Source organism: Mizuhopecten yessoensis, unplaced genomic scaffold, assembly GCF_002113885.1.
Source record: "Mizuhopecten yessoensis strain PY_sf001 unplaced genomic scaffold, ASM211388v2 scaffold1313, whole genome shotgun sequence".
NCBI lineage: Eukaryota > Metazoa > Mollusca > Bivalvia > Pectinida > Pectinidae > Mizuhopecten > Mizuhopecten yessoensis.
In genome coordinates this window covers 1,346,431-1,360,218 of record NW_018403984.1, presented here as the reverse complement: position 1 = coordinate 1,360,218, position 13,788 = coordinate 1,346,431, and the positions used below count along the sequence as shown (strand labels likewise).

At 38.9% G+C, this 13,788-nt stretch overlaps 1 protein-coding gene across 2 annotated transcripts in view; it reads left to right on the top strand.

Moving 5' to 3' along the window:
- LOC110459157 overlaps nucleotides 1–6,275 on the top strand; it is a 23,430-nt gene extending 17,155 nt beyond the window's left edge. For both annotated transcript variants that reach the window (XM_021511274.1, XM_021511282.1), the window contains exons 4-5: nucleotides 2,706–2,915; nucleotides 6,149–6,275. In XM_021511274.1, coding sequence (XP_021366949.1) covers nucleotides 2,706–2,915; nucleotides 6,149–6,222 — 284 coding nt within the window. In that variant the 3' untranslated portion in view covers nucleotides 6,223–6,275. The remainder of the gene's footprint in view (nucleotides 1–2,705; nucleotides 2,916–6,148) is intronic.
- Nucleotides 6,276–13,788: the final 7,513 nt, after the last annotated feature.

Below are 13,788 nucleotides of genomic sequence, written 5' to 3'. Positions count from 1 at the left end.
GTGTAAGTACATAGATCTCTCTCCGCCCTCGTGTAAGTATATATATCTCCCTTCCCATTCGTGTAAGTACATAGATGTCTCTCCGCCCTCGCGTAAGCACATATATCTTCCTCCGCCCTCGTGAAAGTACATATAACTCACTCTGCCCTCGTGTAAGTACATAGAACTCACTCTGCCCTCGTGTAAGTACATAGAACTCAATCCGCCCTCGTGTAAGTACATAGAACTCACTCTGCCCTCGTGTAAGTACATAGAACTCACTCTGCCCTCGTGTAAGTACATATCTCTCTCTCCGCCCTCGTGTAAGTAAATATCTCTCTCCTCCCTCGTGTAAGTAAATATATCTCCCTCCGCCCTCGTGTAAGTTCATGCATCTTCCTCCGCCCTAGTGTAAGTACATAGATCTCTCTCCGCCCTCGTGTAAGTACATATATCTCCCTTCCCATTCGTGTAAGTACATAGATGTCTCTCCGCCCTCGCGTAAGCACATATATCTCCCCCCCCCCCTTCGTGTAAGTACATAGATGCCTCTCTGCCCTCGTGTAAGTGCATATATCTTATACGGCCTCGTGAAAGTACATAGAACTCACTCCGCCTTCGTGTAATGCATAGAACTCAATCTGCCCTCGTGTAAGTACATATAACTCACTCCGCCCTCGTGTAAGTACATATATCCCCCCCCCCCTTCGTGTAAGTACATAGATCCCTCTCCGCCCTCGTGTAAGTACATATAACTAACTCTGCCCTCGTGTAAGCACATAGAACTCACTCCGCCCTCGTGTAAGTACATATAACTAACTCTGCCCTCGTGTAAGCACATAGAACTCACTCCGCCCTCGTGTAAGTTCATATAACTCACTCTGCCCTCGTGTAAGTACATAGAACTCAATCCGCCCTCGTGTAAGTACATTTAACTAACTCTGCCCTCGTGTAAGCACATAGAACTCAATCCGCCCTCGTGTAAGTACATAGAACTCACTCCGCCCTCGTGTAAGTACATATAACTCACTCTGCCCTCGTGTAAGTACATATAACTCACTCCGCCCTCGTGTAAGTACATAGAACTCACTCTGCCCTCGTGTAAGTACATAGAACACCCTCTGCCCTCGTGTAAGTACATAGAACTCACTCCGCCCTCGAATATACATAGAACTCACTCCGCCCTCGTGTAAGTACATATAACTCACTCTGCCCTCGTGTAAGTACATAGAACTCACTCCGCCCTCGTGTAAGTACATAGAACTCACTCTGCCCTCGTGTAAGTACATAGAACTCACTCCGCCCTCGTGTAAGTACATAGAACTCACTCCGCCCTCGTGTAAGTACATAGAACTCACTCTGCCCTCGTGTAAGTACATAGAACTCACTCCGCCCTCGTGTAAGTACATAGAACTCACTCCGCCCTCGTGTAAGTACATAGAACTCACTCCGCCCTCGTGTAAGTACATAGAACTCACTCCGCCCTCGTGTAAGTACATAGAACTCACTCCGCCCTCGTGTAAGTACATAGAACTCACTCCGCCCTCGTGTAAGTACATAGAACTCACTCCGCCCTCGTGTAAGTACATAGAACTCACTCCGCCCTCGTGTAAGTACATAGAACTCACTCCGCCCTCGTGTAAGTACATAGAACTCACTCCGCCCTCGTGTAAGTACATAGAACATACTCCGCCCTCGTGTAAGTACATATAACTCACTCCGCCCTCGTGTAAGCACATAGAACTCACTCCGCCCTCGTGTAAGCACATAGAACTCACTCCGCCCTCGTGGAAGTACATATAACTCACTCCGCCCTCGTGGAAGTACATATAACTCACTCTGCCCTCGTGTAAGTACATATAATTCCCTTCGCCCTCGTGTAAGTACATACACCTCCCCCCGCCCTCGTGTAACTACATAGAACTCACTCCGCCCTCGTGGAAGTACATATAACTCACTCCGCCCTCGTGGAAGTACATATAACTCACTCCGCCCTCGTGTAAGCACATAGAACTCACTCCGCCCTCGTGTAAGTACATAGATCTCTTTCAGCTCTCGTGTAAGTACATAGATCTCTTTCCGCTCTCGTGTAAGTAAAAATATATCTCTCCACCCTTGTGTAAGTACATAGATCTCTTAAATGCTCAGTGTGTTTTGTACACAAACAGTAATTGAAAACTTATTCTGCAGCTTCCTTTGTTGAGCAAAGAATGCACCTGATCGGTGTCTCGACGTTAAACGACCTTAAACAAATCACTAAGCCACAAAATAAATTCAGCTACTAGAAAATGTAGAGATATTTACCCAAATAGCACTCAGGCAGGCAGTCATATGGACGGGTAATATGTTTACCAATTCCGCCCCTTAGTGAATATCAGAATCCATCTTGGGTAGGAGTGAAGGGAAATCGCTGAAAATACCACTTAACAGTAGTCGGGTGTATCACTAAATTTGTTGTATTTATATTCCTGGATTCATAGCAACCACGAAAACCACGAAAACAAACGAACATTTCATTTTCCACTTGTAATTACGATCCGAACGATGTTTAACGAAATGTTTTGGCGAAAATAAAGATCAATCGAGGCACGAATAATCTACCGTATAAGGAGGATGTTTATTACCAGTTACATGCACTCTGTCCCTGCAATATCCCCTTGTTTACAGGCATACTTCAGACTAAGCCTTGTCTTAAATAAGTCTGGCGATACTTTTTTTTATGACAGTAGAAAAGGTTTTGGTGAGAGATTTAATGCGTGACCACGCCTCTAAAGCATCAACTTCCGGAGGAAGCAAACGTGGCAGGGCCAGTACGAGACAGCGGATAAGTGACCTATCACAACACAGTCCAGTCGCCGTCCAATCATCGTCAGTCGAGGACAGCGTTCCATTATCACGCGATCCGACCAGATGGCTTGGAGCCATAAACAAATTAGGCAAGTAGGGTGAATATGGCAGTTATGATATTGCATCCTCTTCTTATTCGGTGAAATTGAATTTGTGAATGGTATGTTTACTTTATATAGTCAAATGCCAATTAACTTCATTTCGCAGGTTCGAAACCTGTTGTACCTGGAAATAATTCTGTACATAGTAAAGTACCTACTGGAATCGTTTTATACCACATTTTATAAATTATAAGTAACTTCATTTAAGTGTACGTACGAGAAAAAGACTCGTCGTACTATTTTTCTTACTTTGTTATACAGTCAGTAACCAGTACATCCATTCGCTATGTGTGTATGTTGTAGTATACGGTGTTTAAATACATAGTTATGTCATCAAAATCCGCATGCAACGCTATTACAGTAAAACCATCGTTTCATTTGCTACCTCGTTTACCGCCAACATATTTCGATGTTCATTTTTCTCTTGTTTTCTTAAGAATTCCTGTATACGTTTCATTCAATTGATCACCAAATCCCTTTATATCGCAAAACATTCTCTGGACAAATGATGGTAGTATAACGATTTTTACTGTCCTTACCGGGGGCAATAATAAGAAATCTTCTGCTGTTAGCAAAGGGTACTTAACATACCGCTTACGATGGAATGGAAACTCATCCGAATTAACACATTCAGGTAGACGTGTCGGACTTACAGGTTTGTGGAGTCTCGTGGTTGATCCCTGACATAACTGATGCAAGCAGAGTTATTGCTATAAATTACATAAAATTTGTATAGGATTTACAGGCCCTCGATAGCTCGTTAATAGTGCATCGTGCAGCGGTCATCCATCCAGCCACTGACCACACTCGACGTTGCTGGATTATAAGTCAGCGCGTCTCAGCGTTATACCGTATAACTGAAGGCAGCAGTATTTCCCCCTCCAATTCCCTTGCTATAAGAGACATATATATGAGTATAATTGTAAAGTTCACAACTTACATGTGTCACATGTTATGGAAGCATTAATACGATTCTTTCTGGGAGACAATTCAAAAGGTCCGTAACCAGGGTCGACAGGTCGTCATCGAAAATAACTACAATGCTCTGAAATCGGAAAGCAACGCCTTAAAAATACAAGTGATGGTTGTCAGATAATCCAGTTTTACCCTATTGGTGTTCTATGTACGCGGTGGATGTATTAGGGAGATTAGATAACAATGCAGTATGCCTATTTATTAAGAGAATTAAATAAAATGTACATAAATAATGTAGTAGGTATATGTATGCATTACATGGGTTGATTTACAATGCGGGAGGTTATTTTATGCCATGTAATGCAACGTCATGTATTTACATGTGATAATTACATGGTGTTGTGTAACTCTTTTTCACTGAAACTGTGATATCCACTGATGTAATCGAGTAACGTGACGTCATGAAAAATAATGAACACTGAAACGGGGTAATGATGAGAAAGGATTTTTAGAAAATATTATACAAACATAAACAACAGTTGTAGGTAGGTATTATAATACAAACATAAGCAACAGTTGTAGGTATGTATTATAATACAAACATAAACAACAGCTGTAGGTATGTATTATAATATCAACATAAGCAACAGCTGTAGGTATGTACTATAATACAAACATAAGCAACAGTTGTAGGTATGTATTATAACACAAACATAAACAACAGTTGTAGGTATGTATCATAATACAAACATAAGCGACAGTTGTAGGTATTATTATAATACAAACATAAGCAACAGTTGTAGGAATGTATCATAATACAAACATAAGCAACAGTTGTAGGTATGTATTATAATATCAACATAAGCAACATCTGTAGGTATGTACTATAATACAAACATAAGCAACAGTTGTAGTATGTATTATAATATCAACATAAGCAACATCTGTAGGTATGAACTATATTACAAACATAAGCAACAGTTGTAGGAATGTATTATAATACAAACATAAACAACAATTGTAGGTATGTATCATAATACAAACGTAAGCAACAGTTGTAGGTATGTATTATAATATCATCATAAGCAACATCTGTAGGTATGTACTATAATACAAACATAAGCAACAGTTTTAGGTATGTATCATAATACAAACATAGGCAACAGTTGTAGGTATGTATTATAATATCATCATAAGCAACATCTGTAGGTATGTACTATAATACAAACATAAGCAACAGTTGTAGGTTTATATTATAATACAAACATAAACAACAGTTTTAGGTATGTATCATAATACAAACATAAGCAACAGTTGTATGTATGTATTATAATACAAACATAAACAACAGTTGTAGGAATGGATCATAATACAAACATAAGCAACAGCTGTAGGTATGTATTATAATACAAACATGAGCAACAGTTGTAGGTATGTATCATAATACAACCATAAGCAACAGTTGTAGGTATGTATTATACTACAAACATAAACAACAGTTGTAGGAATGGATCATAATACAAACATAAGCAACAGCTGTAGGTATGTATCATAATACAAACGTAAGCAACAGTTGTAGGTATGTATTATAATACCAACATAAGCAACAGCTGTAGGTATGTATCATAATACAAACATAGGCAACAGTTGTAGGTATGTATTATACTACAAACATAAACAACAGTTGTAGGAATGGATCATAATACAAACATAAGCAACAGCTGTAGGTATGTATCATAATACAAACAAGCAACAGCTGTAGGTATGTATCATAATACAAACAAGCAACAGCTGTAGGTATGTATCATAATACAAACCTAAGCACCAGTTGTAGGTATTATTATAATACAAACATAAGCAACAGCTGTAGGTATGTATCATAATACAAACATAAGCAACAGTTATAGGTATGTATTATAATACAAACATAAACAACAGTTATAGGTATGTATTATAAGCAATAGCAAACTACGTGTCCATCTGAAGTGTCAGACTCTCGAAATGGGGGGGGGGGGCAATTAATTTATGCAATTGGAGATGTCAGATGAACACTTTTTTGGTATTGCCTATTCCGTCTTTTCGTATTGCAGAGTTATCTTCTCTTGTGAGCAGGTATCGATTGCTACTTAATTAGTTTGTGTGAGAAAATTACGTCCTTTTCTCAAATCATTATGACGTTACTCTCACAAACAAATGACGTAACAATCAAGACTTAGTATTGGCTATTGTAGGAACTCAACTGTTAGAAAATAATTATTTATGTGGTAAATTTCGTCAGATCCACTAATTGTGTCAATATCTTACAGGTAACCAAAACATCCCAAGGAAAAATCAGGTTTTGAAGGCATTGTCTTCATTGAAGCCAGTAGATACAACGTGACAATGGTTCCTAATCTCGTGTGTTATCATTTCATTTAATAAAAGACAATCCCATTGCTGACAGTTTGTGTTGTTCTCTTATTTTCTCAACATCGTATGAATGAGTTGTGTTTACCCCCGTAAGTATATGTTTATTAGATTATTACTCTTATGTCTCGAAATTAAGCCAACGCTTTAACATTTAATCTTCCTTTTTTATTACATTTTATCATATCAAGTAAAACCTTTTCATTTCAACAAAGAATTTATTATGTGTACGTAGTTCTGTTGCTGTTGATATCGAAGCATTTTTGTTTTATATTATTTGTAAGAGGGAAGAAATGTCAAGAGGGAGCACATGTTGAATATTTATCCCAATTATTGCAATACGTGAATTCATATATAGATAAACAAGACATTTCTATAGTGTCACCATAACCGCAATCCGAACTCCAAATTACCAAACTAAGGCAAACTACGACCAAAGGAGGGACGCTTGAAAAAGTACATGGAGAATAAGACCAAGTGGGTAAGTGTCCTAAAAATCATCGACGACATTCGTGTACATCCAGGTCAAACACAAACAATGTCACATCGATCGTCCTTATAGCGAGAAATGGAGAAATGACGTCAAAACAACAAGGCACTTTGACAAACCTAATCAGAATCATCGTCCTTCGTATCACAGAAAGTTTTGAAACCCTGTTATAGATTTATCCATTAACGATCGAAAAATCGAAATCGTCCAACTTATCGTACAGCTTAATTGTTTTCCTTGAAACATGTGAAATGTCCAAATATGAAATGCAGTACTATTTTAACATATTATGTGATTTTATTCAGGTTATTCATTTATGTATTTACTTACTTATTTGCAGAATGAAATAGCTTGTGTCGGTTGCATTTCAATGTATACATATAATAATATTATAATTTCTTGCGAGTGACACCCAAGGCCTTGTTGAAAAGCATTGGCCATCACAAATATCCATATTTAGCTGTCGTTTCTGACTGCAAATGTAAATCGGAAATCTGCACGCCTTATAAAGAAGTCTCTGTTGAGGGCGACGACATGACATAGCTGCACTCGAGAACAAGGCTAATTGTGCTGTCTGCCTAGTGATGTTGTTAGCGCAGACTGTATTACCAAATGGAATTATCATTTGTTTTTTTAAATGAAAAAACTCGACATTAGCTCTGTAGAGTGTAATATCAAACCATCTTAAACAAATACATGATTAAAACTCCTTTTTACCAATAACAACCAATAATTCCTCAGCCCTAATCATACATTCCAAGATTTCCATTCTTGATATACATCATTTTCCACACCATTGGAAAACATGATGACAAAATACAAGGCTCTGTACGCACCACTTTGCGGGTGATACGAGGTAACTAGTCTAAAAACTGTTGTACGCACCACCTTGCGGGTGATACGAGGTAACTAGTTTAGAAACTGTTGTACGCACCACCTTGCGGGTGATACGAGGTAACTAGCCTAGAAACTGTTGTACGCACCATCTTGCGGGTGATACGAGGTAACTAGTCTGGAAACTGTTGTACGCACCACATTTGGCTGACACCGGGTAACTAGTCTAGAAACTGTTGTACGCACCACCTTGCGGGTGATACGAGGTAACTAGTCTGGAAACTGTTGTACGCACCACCTTTCGGCTGACACCGGGTAACTAGTCTGGAAACTGTTGCACGCACCACCTTGCGGGTGATACGAGGTAACTAGTCTAGAAACTGTTGTACGCACCACCTTGCGGGTGATACGAGGTAACTAGTCTGGAAACTGTTGTACGCACCACCTTTCGGCTGACACCGGGTAACTAGTCTGGAAACTGTTGCACGCACCACCTTGCGGGTGATACGAGGTAACTAGTCTAGAAACTGTTGTACGCACCACCTTGCGGGTGATACGAGGTAACTAGTCTGGAAACTGTTGTACGCACCACCTTTCGGCTGACACCGGGTAACTAGTCTGGAAACTGTTGCACGCACCACCTTGCGGGTGATACGAGGTAACTAGTCTAGAAACTGTTGTACGCACCACCTTGCGGGTGATACGAGGTAACTAGTCTGGAAACTGTTGTACGCACCACCTTTCGGCTGACACCGGGTAACTAGTCTGGAAACTGTTGCACGCACCACCTTGCGGGTGATACGAGGTAACTAGTCTAGAAACTGTTGTACGCACCACCTTGCGGGTGATACGAGGTAACTAGTCTGGAAACTGTTGTACGCACCACCTTTCGGCTGACACCGGGTAACTAGTCTGGAAACTGTTGCACGCACCACCTTGCGGGTGATACGAGGTAACTAGTCTAGAAACTGTTGTACGCACCACCTTGCGGGTGATACGAGGTAACTAGTCTGGAAACTGTTGTACGCACCACCTTTCGGCTGACACCGGGTAACTAGTCTGGAAACTGTTGCACGCACCACCTTGCGGGTGATACGAGGTAACTAGTCTAGAAACTGTTGTACGCACCACCTTGCGGGTGATACGAGGTAACTAGTCTGGAAACTGTTGTACGCACCACCTTTCGGCTGACACCGGGTAACTAGTCTGGAAACTGTTGCACGCACCACCTTGCGGGTGATACGAGGTAACTAGTCTAGAAACTGTTGTACGCACCACCTTGCGGGTGATACGAGGTAACTAGTCTGGAAACTGTTGTACGCACCACCTTTCGGCTGACACCGGGTAACTAGTCTGGAAACTGTTGCACGCACCACCTTGCGGGTGATACGAGGTAACTAGTCTAGAAACTGTTGTACGCACCACCTTGCGGGTGATACGAGGTAACTAGTCTGGAAACTGTTGTACGCACCACCTTTCGGCTGACACCGGGTAACTAGTCTGGAAACTGTTGCACGCACCACCTTGCGGGTGATACGAGGTAACTAGTCTAGAAACTGTTGTACGCACCACCTTGCGGGTGATACGAGGTAACTAGTCTGGAAACTGTTGTACGCACCACCTTTCGGCTGACACCGGGTAACTAGTCTGGAAACTGTTGCACGCACCACCTTGCGGGTGATACGAGGTAACTAGTCTAGAAACTGTTGTACGCACCACCTTGCGGGTGATACGAGGTAACTAGTCTGGAAACTGTTGTACGCACCACCTTTCGGCTGACACCGGGTAACTAGTCTGGAAACTGTTGCACGCACCACCTTGCGGGTGATACGAGGTAACTAGTCTAGAAACTGTTGTACGCACCACCTTGCGGGTGATACCGGGTAACTATTCTCGAAACTGTTGAACGCACCACCTTACGGGTGATACCGGGTAACTCTTCTGGAAACTGTTGTACGCACCACCTTTCGGCTGACACCGGGTAACTATTCTGGAAACTGTTGAACGCACCACCTTGCGGGTGATACCGGGTAACTCTTCTGGAAACTGTTGTTCGCCCCACCTTTCGGCTGACACCGGGTAACTAGTCTGGAAACTGTTGTACGCACCACCTTTAGAATAACCCCGTGTTAGTATACCGACAGTTTTGACTTTGAAAAACGTATATTTCGATCGTGTCTTTCTCCCATATATATTTTCAACAAAACATGTATTCTTTGCGTTTCAATAAAACACCATTTTTAAAGCTTCTTTTGTATCTCTATCCCCAAAGACAGACATAAAGTTGTACACTTTGGTATGTATGAACGCTTATGTTACAGTGGAGATTGAAAAAAAAAACTTTAATTCATTATTTTGCCTCCATTTACTCAATAAGTGTTGTGCTTTTAACGGTTATCATATTGCATCTTCAAAATGTGTTCTGCAGAATAAAACTGGTAAATTTCTCAAATCATCACGAATGAAAATCAAAATGAGTATATTGTAAAAATGGAATAAACAGCTTAAAACTAAGTTAAGTTAATATCTTGAATGTTGACACCATCTTTGAGCAGTTCTCATGATATGAGTTTTACTACAATACTACATTATTGAAGACATATCAGTAAGTGAAATACAATAGTTAATTAATTAGTATTTCTTTAAGATACGCTGAGTTAAAAAAAAACAATTCTTACAGACTCGGTTGTTTTGATTCATATCTATTTAAAAATATCTGAAAATGAAGGTTTAAAGCCACTCAAAGTAAAGCACATATTTGTTTCTGCCTTAACACCGTATTACAAAACAAGACCAAACGATTGTTTCAAATCTTACACACGTGAACACAAAAGCACAACGATAAATCCGCGGATAATAACGTACGTAAAATCCTTTAAGGTAGGTAGCAGAGCAAATTTACATGCAAAAATTACTTGATTCAGCCTCTTTTTCATTATTATTCATTCAGGTTTGTATTAAATGTTTCATGTGAATAAATTAAAACAGTGTTCGAACAATGTAAGTATATCATCAGATTTTAATATGCAATGGAGCCTACATGACGCACCCATCTTAGTTCCCAGTAAATGTGACAGGAATGCGAGATGGCTGATTTAATGAAACTGTTTCGTATAGGAAAATAACACTAATCTGTCCCCAAATTGACAAGATATTATGACAACTGGATTAGTGGTGGCTGAATTAACAAAACTAAACAAAAAGATGACAGTGTCCAGGAATCAGGCAGGGCGTGTTGCGATACGGATCGATAGTATTTCGCTAACATGACTCCCGGCTTGTGCTAAAGCATGCTTCAAAGCGTTAGTGATATTCGACGTATACCTGTCGTCGTGTCAACACAAAGAGTGCAATAGGAAACGCATCCGGCTCTTTGTTAGTGGCAATCACGTTTCCGTATGTCATCGAGGGGCGGTGGAATAGCTCAGACCTCCAATCGGCGTTCAAGGAGGTACTCAGAATAGAAATCCAAACCTTTCGACGACACATGTCAGAAGACAGGAATGATGAAAAAAACTGTTATCTAGAATTTCCGTCAGACGGCAGATATGCTGGTCTCTTTCCTAATCAGACTGTGTGCTGTCTCAAATCAGACTTGTTAAAGACGAAAGCGGACGAAAAGGGATCATAACATTCACGTTCCTAGCCAATTCGTAAGTATTAACTATTGGTTGACGGATAAGTTTGATTGCAATGATTTCTCATCTTAGTTTTTAACGTAGACGAATACTTGTCCTTCATTAAAGCACTTAATTGGTAACTTTATATATTTTTCATTTGAAATCTACGCCAATAACATATAACACTCGTTGGAGCCTGTGGGATTTATGAGGAAAACACGCCTATCAAGGGGACTACATATGATTCACAATAAGTACGCAGTAAATAAAATGTACAGCATATTTTCATCAGAAGAAATCTGCATGATATTTACAATTCTTTATTATATAGTTGAATTTTATTTCAGGAACAACATGACCTTTTCTGTCATAGCAACGTTGATGCTTTGCATGTTTCTCCGGGGAGGTGAATCACTTGTGGATAACTGTGAGACAAAACAGATCGAGATGAACATCGTTCGTACGTTGCCCGTGAGTTACGGCGGCAGGTCTCGCAATGCTGTTTGTGTGGCAAACGTTCTGGTGAACGAGTGCGATGGTACATGTGTTTCACGTGTCACTCCAAGCGTGTCTCAATTTCCAGGATTTGACAAAGTAAGTAAAATGGTTATAATGTTTATATTCACAACCAACAAGAGCATATATAGCACTACAAAACTCTTTTTAGTCGAAGGTTGTTAGTTATTTCATCGGTTTTTTTTAAAAGTATACCGAAAGGCAATGGGTCGCCTGTTAACGTATATCTTTGACGCTATACATACATACATACTATATACTAATAAATGGATTATGATTTTGATTTGATTGGTAATGTTTGCAGTTGAGTCGATCATTTTGATAAAGCAGTTCAAATGTGAAACGAATTATTTGTTTCGCTATAACTGTAAAAAGTTGTTTTGAATGAATACAATGTATGTTGAAAAATTGTTTGGTAATCATCGGGTTCTGGTCATGCTTAAAAACAAGTATTACTAAGTCGGGCATAGACGCCATATCCTTAAATATCTAAAATTAGTCTTGGCTTATTTTCGTTTTCAGGACGAAATCCTATTTTCGGTGTCGTCCTTTTTGTCGTAGCCATTTGGTCTGTGAAGTATTTACGGCTGTCTAAGGCTGTCTTACTTTCGAAGCATTTTAAATGGTTCAGGCTATATTTGCTTATTGCTAAAGATATTCAAAATCATATACCGTAACAAATTGCAAATCATCATAAAATAGATCATTTCTATCTCGCGATTTTCATTATGATTTTCGTGAAAATTCGTAGAAAGCAAAAAATTTGGAAGTAAAGTTTCAATTTGATGTGCTAAATGTTCTCCTATGCCTAACTACTGAATACTGGTGACATCTTTTATGAATAAATATAATGATAAAAAACCATCCTGCAATTGGGAATTCAAATATTGGAGGCACACAACCGTAGGGTAAATTTACAAATGGAACAGCTGATAAAAATAGATATATACATAGATTTATTTATAGTCCCCTCCTTTAAATTGACAGTTTTACTGTGCGCACAACGTATTTTTTTTATATTTGTCGTTGACAAGAGATCTCGAAGTGCTTTTCCTAGTTAATTGGTAGGTGTTGATGGAATGTAGTCGACGTTTAGTTATGAGAGAATTATCAAATAGTTGATTATATAAGATGATTAACAGTTTACAATGTTACAAGGTATGCAGTGTTTGTTGTTAAAACTTGTTTTCATCGCGATAGCCTCTCGATTTTGTCAATGAGCTCGCGCTGAGAGTTAATTAATTGACTAATTGATTCCTTTCTAACGATCCAAGGAAGTTAACATTAGCCAACGTGTCATGAATATAGATCCACCTGATTAAGGAAATGCACGTTTGTCCAACTGACTGCAGATTCTTGCTTTGTCTGGCTCTAACACTTTCAGTTTGAAATAACTATATTATTATTATTTAATCAAATAGGATTAAAAGCTGGACGAATTAAATATGAAGGATTTATTCAGGCAGTATAGACCATGTATTACCTGTCTATATTGCAAATTGCCGAAAACGAAATAAAAATAACAAGACAGGTAACAAAAACCCATTTTACCAGCATAAAACAAATACAATATTTTCACTGTATATATAGTCAAGTGCCAAACGCATCCGCGCTCGGAAGCACTAAAACAACACTGTTTAGACATTTCTGCTGCGATGTCAACCTGATACTTCTATTTTTTAACAGGAAATAATGAAAAGAGTAAGAAATTATATATTCATTAAGTGGGTGCTGGGTGTAATTATTTTCCACATTATGCTGCAACGTAGAGAAACGGAATATCATAAATAGACGTCTTACAATAAAGATGATTACGACTTATTCTTTCATTGCTATCATTCACAATTGATAATAAAGTTTAAGTTATAAAACCTTATTTAAAAGTTTCATTGTTATAGTGATAGATTTTTTTTATTTTTATTTTTTATTAAACTGTCTTTAAACTTGAAACAATTTTACTTGCATTAAAATACTTAATTATTATAAAATGTTTGTTTTACCACTTTACTAAATAGTTTGTAAACCTTTTTAAATATTTATTGATTTAAAACTGACCAAAACTAACAGAGGTGAATTATTT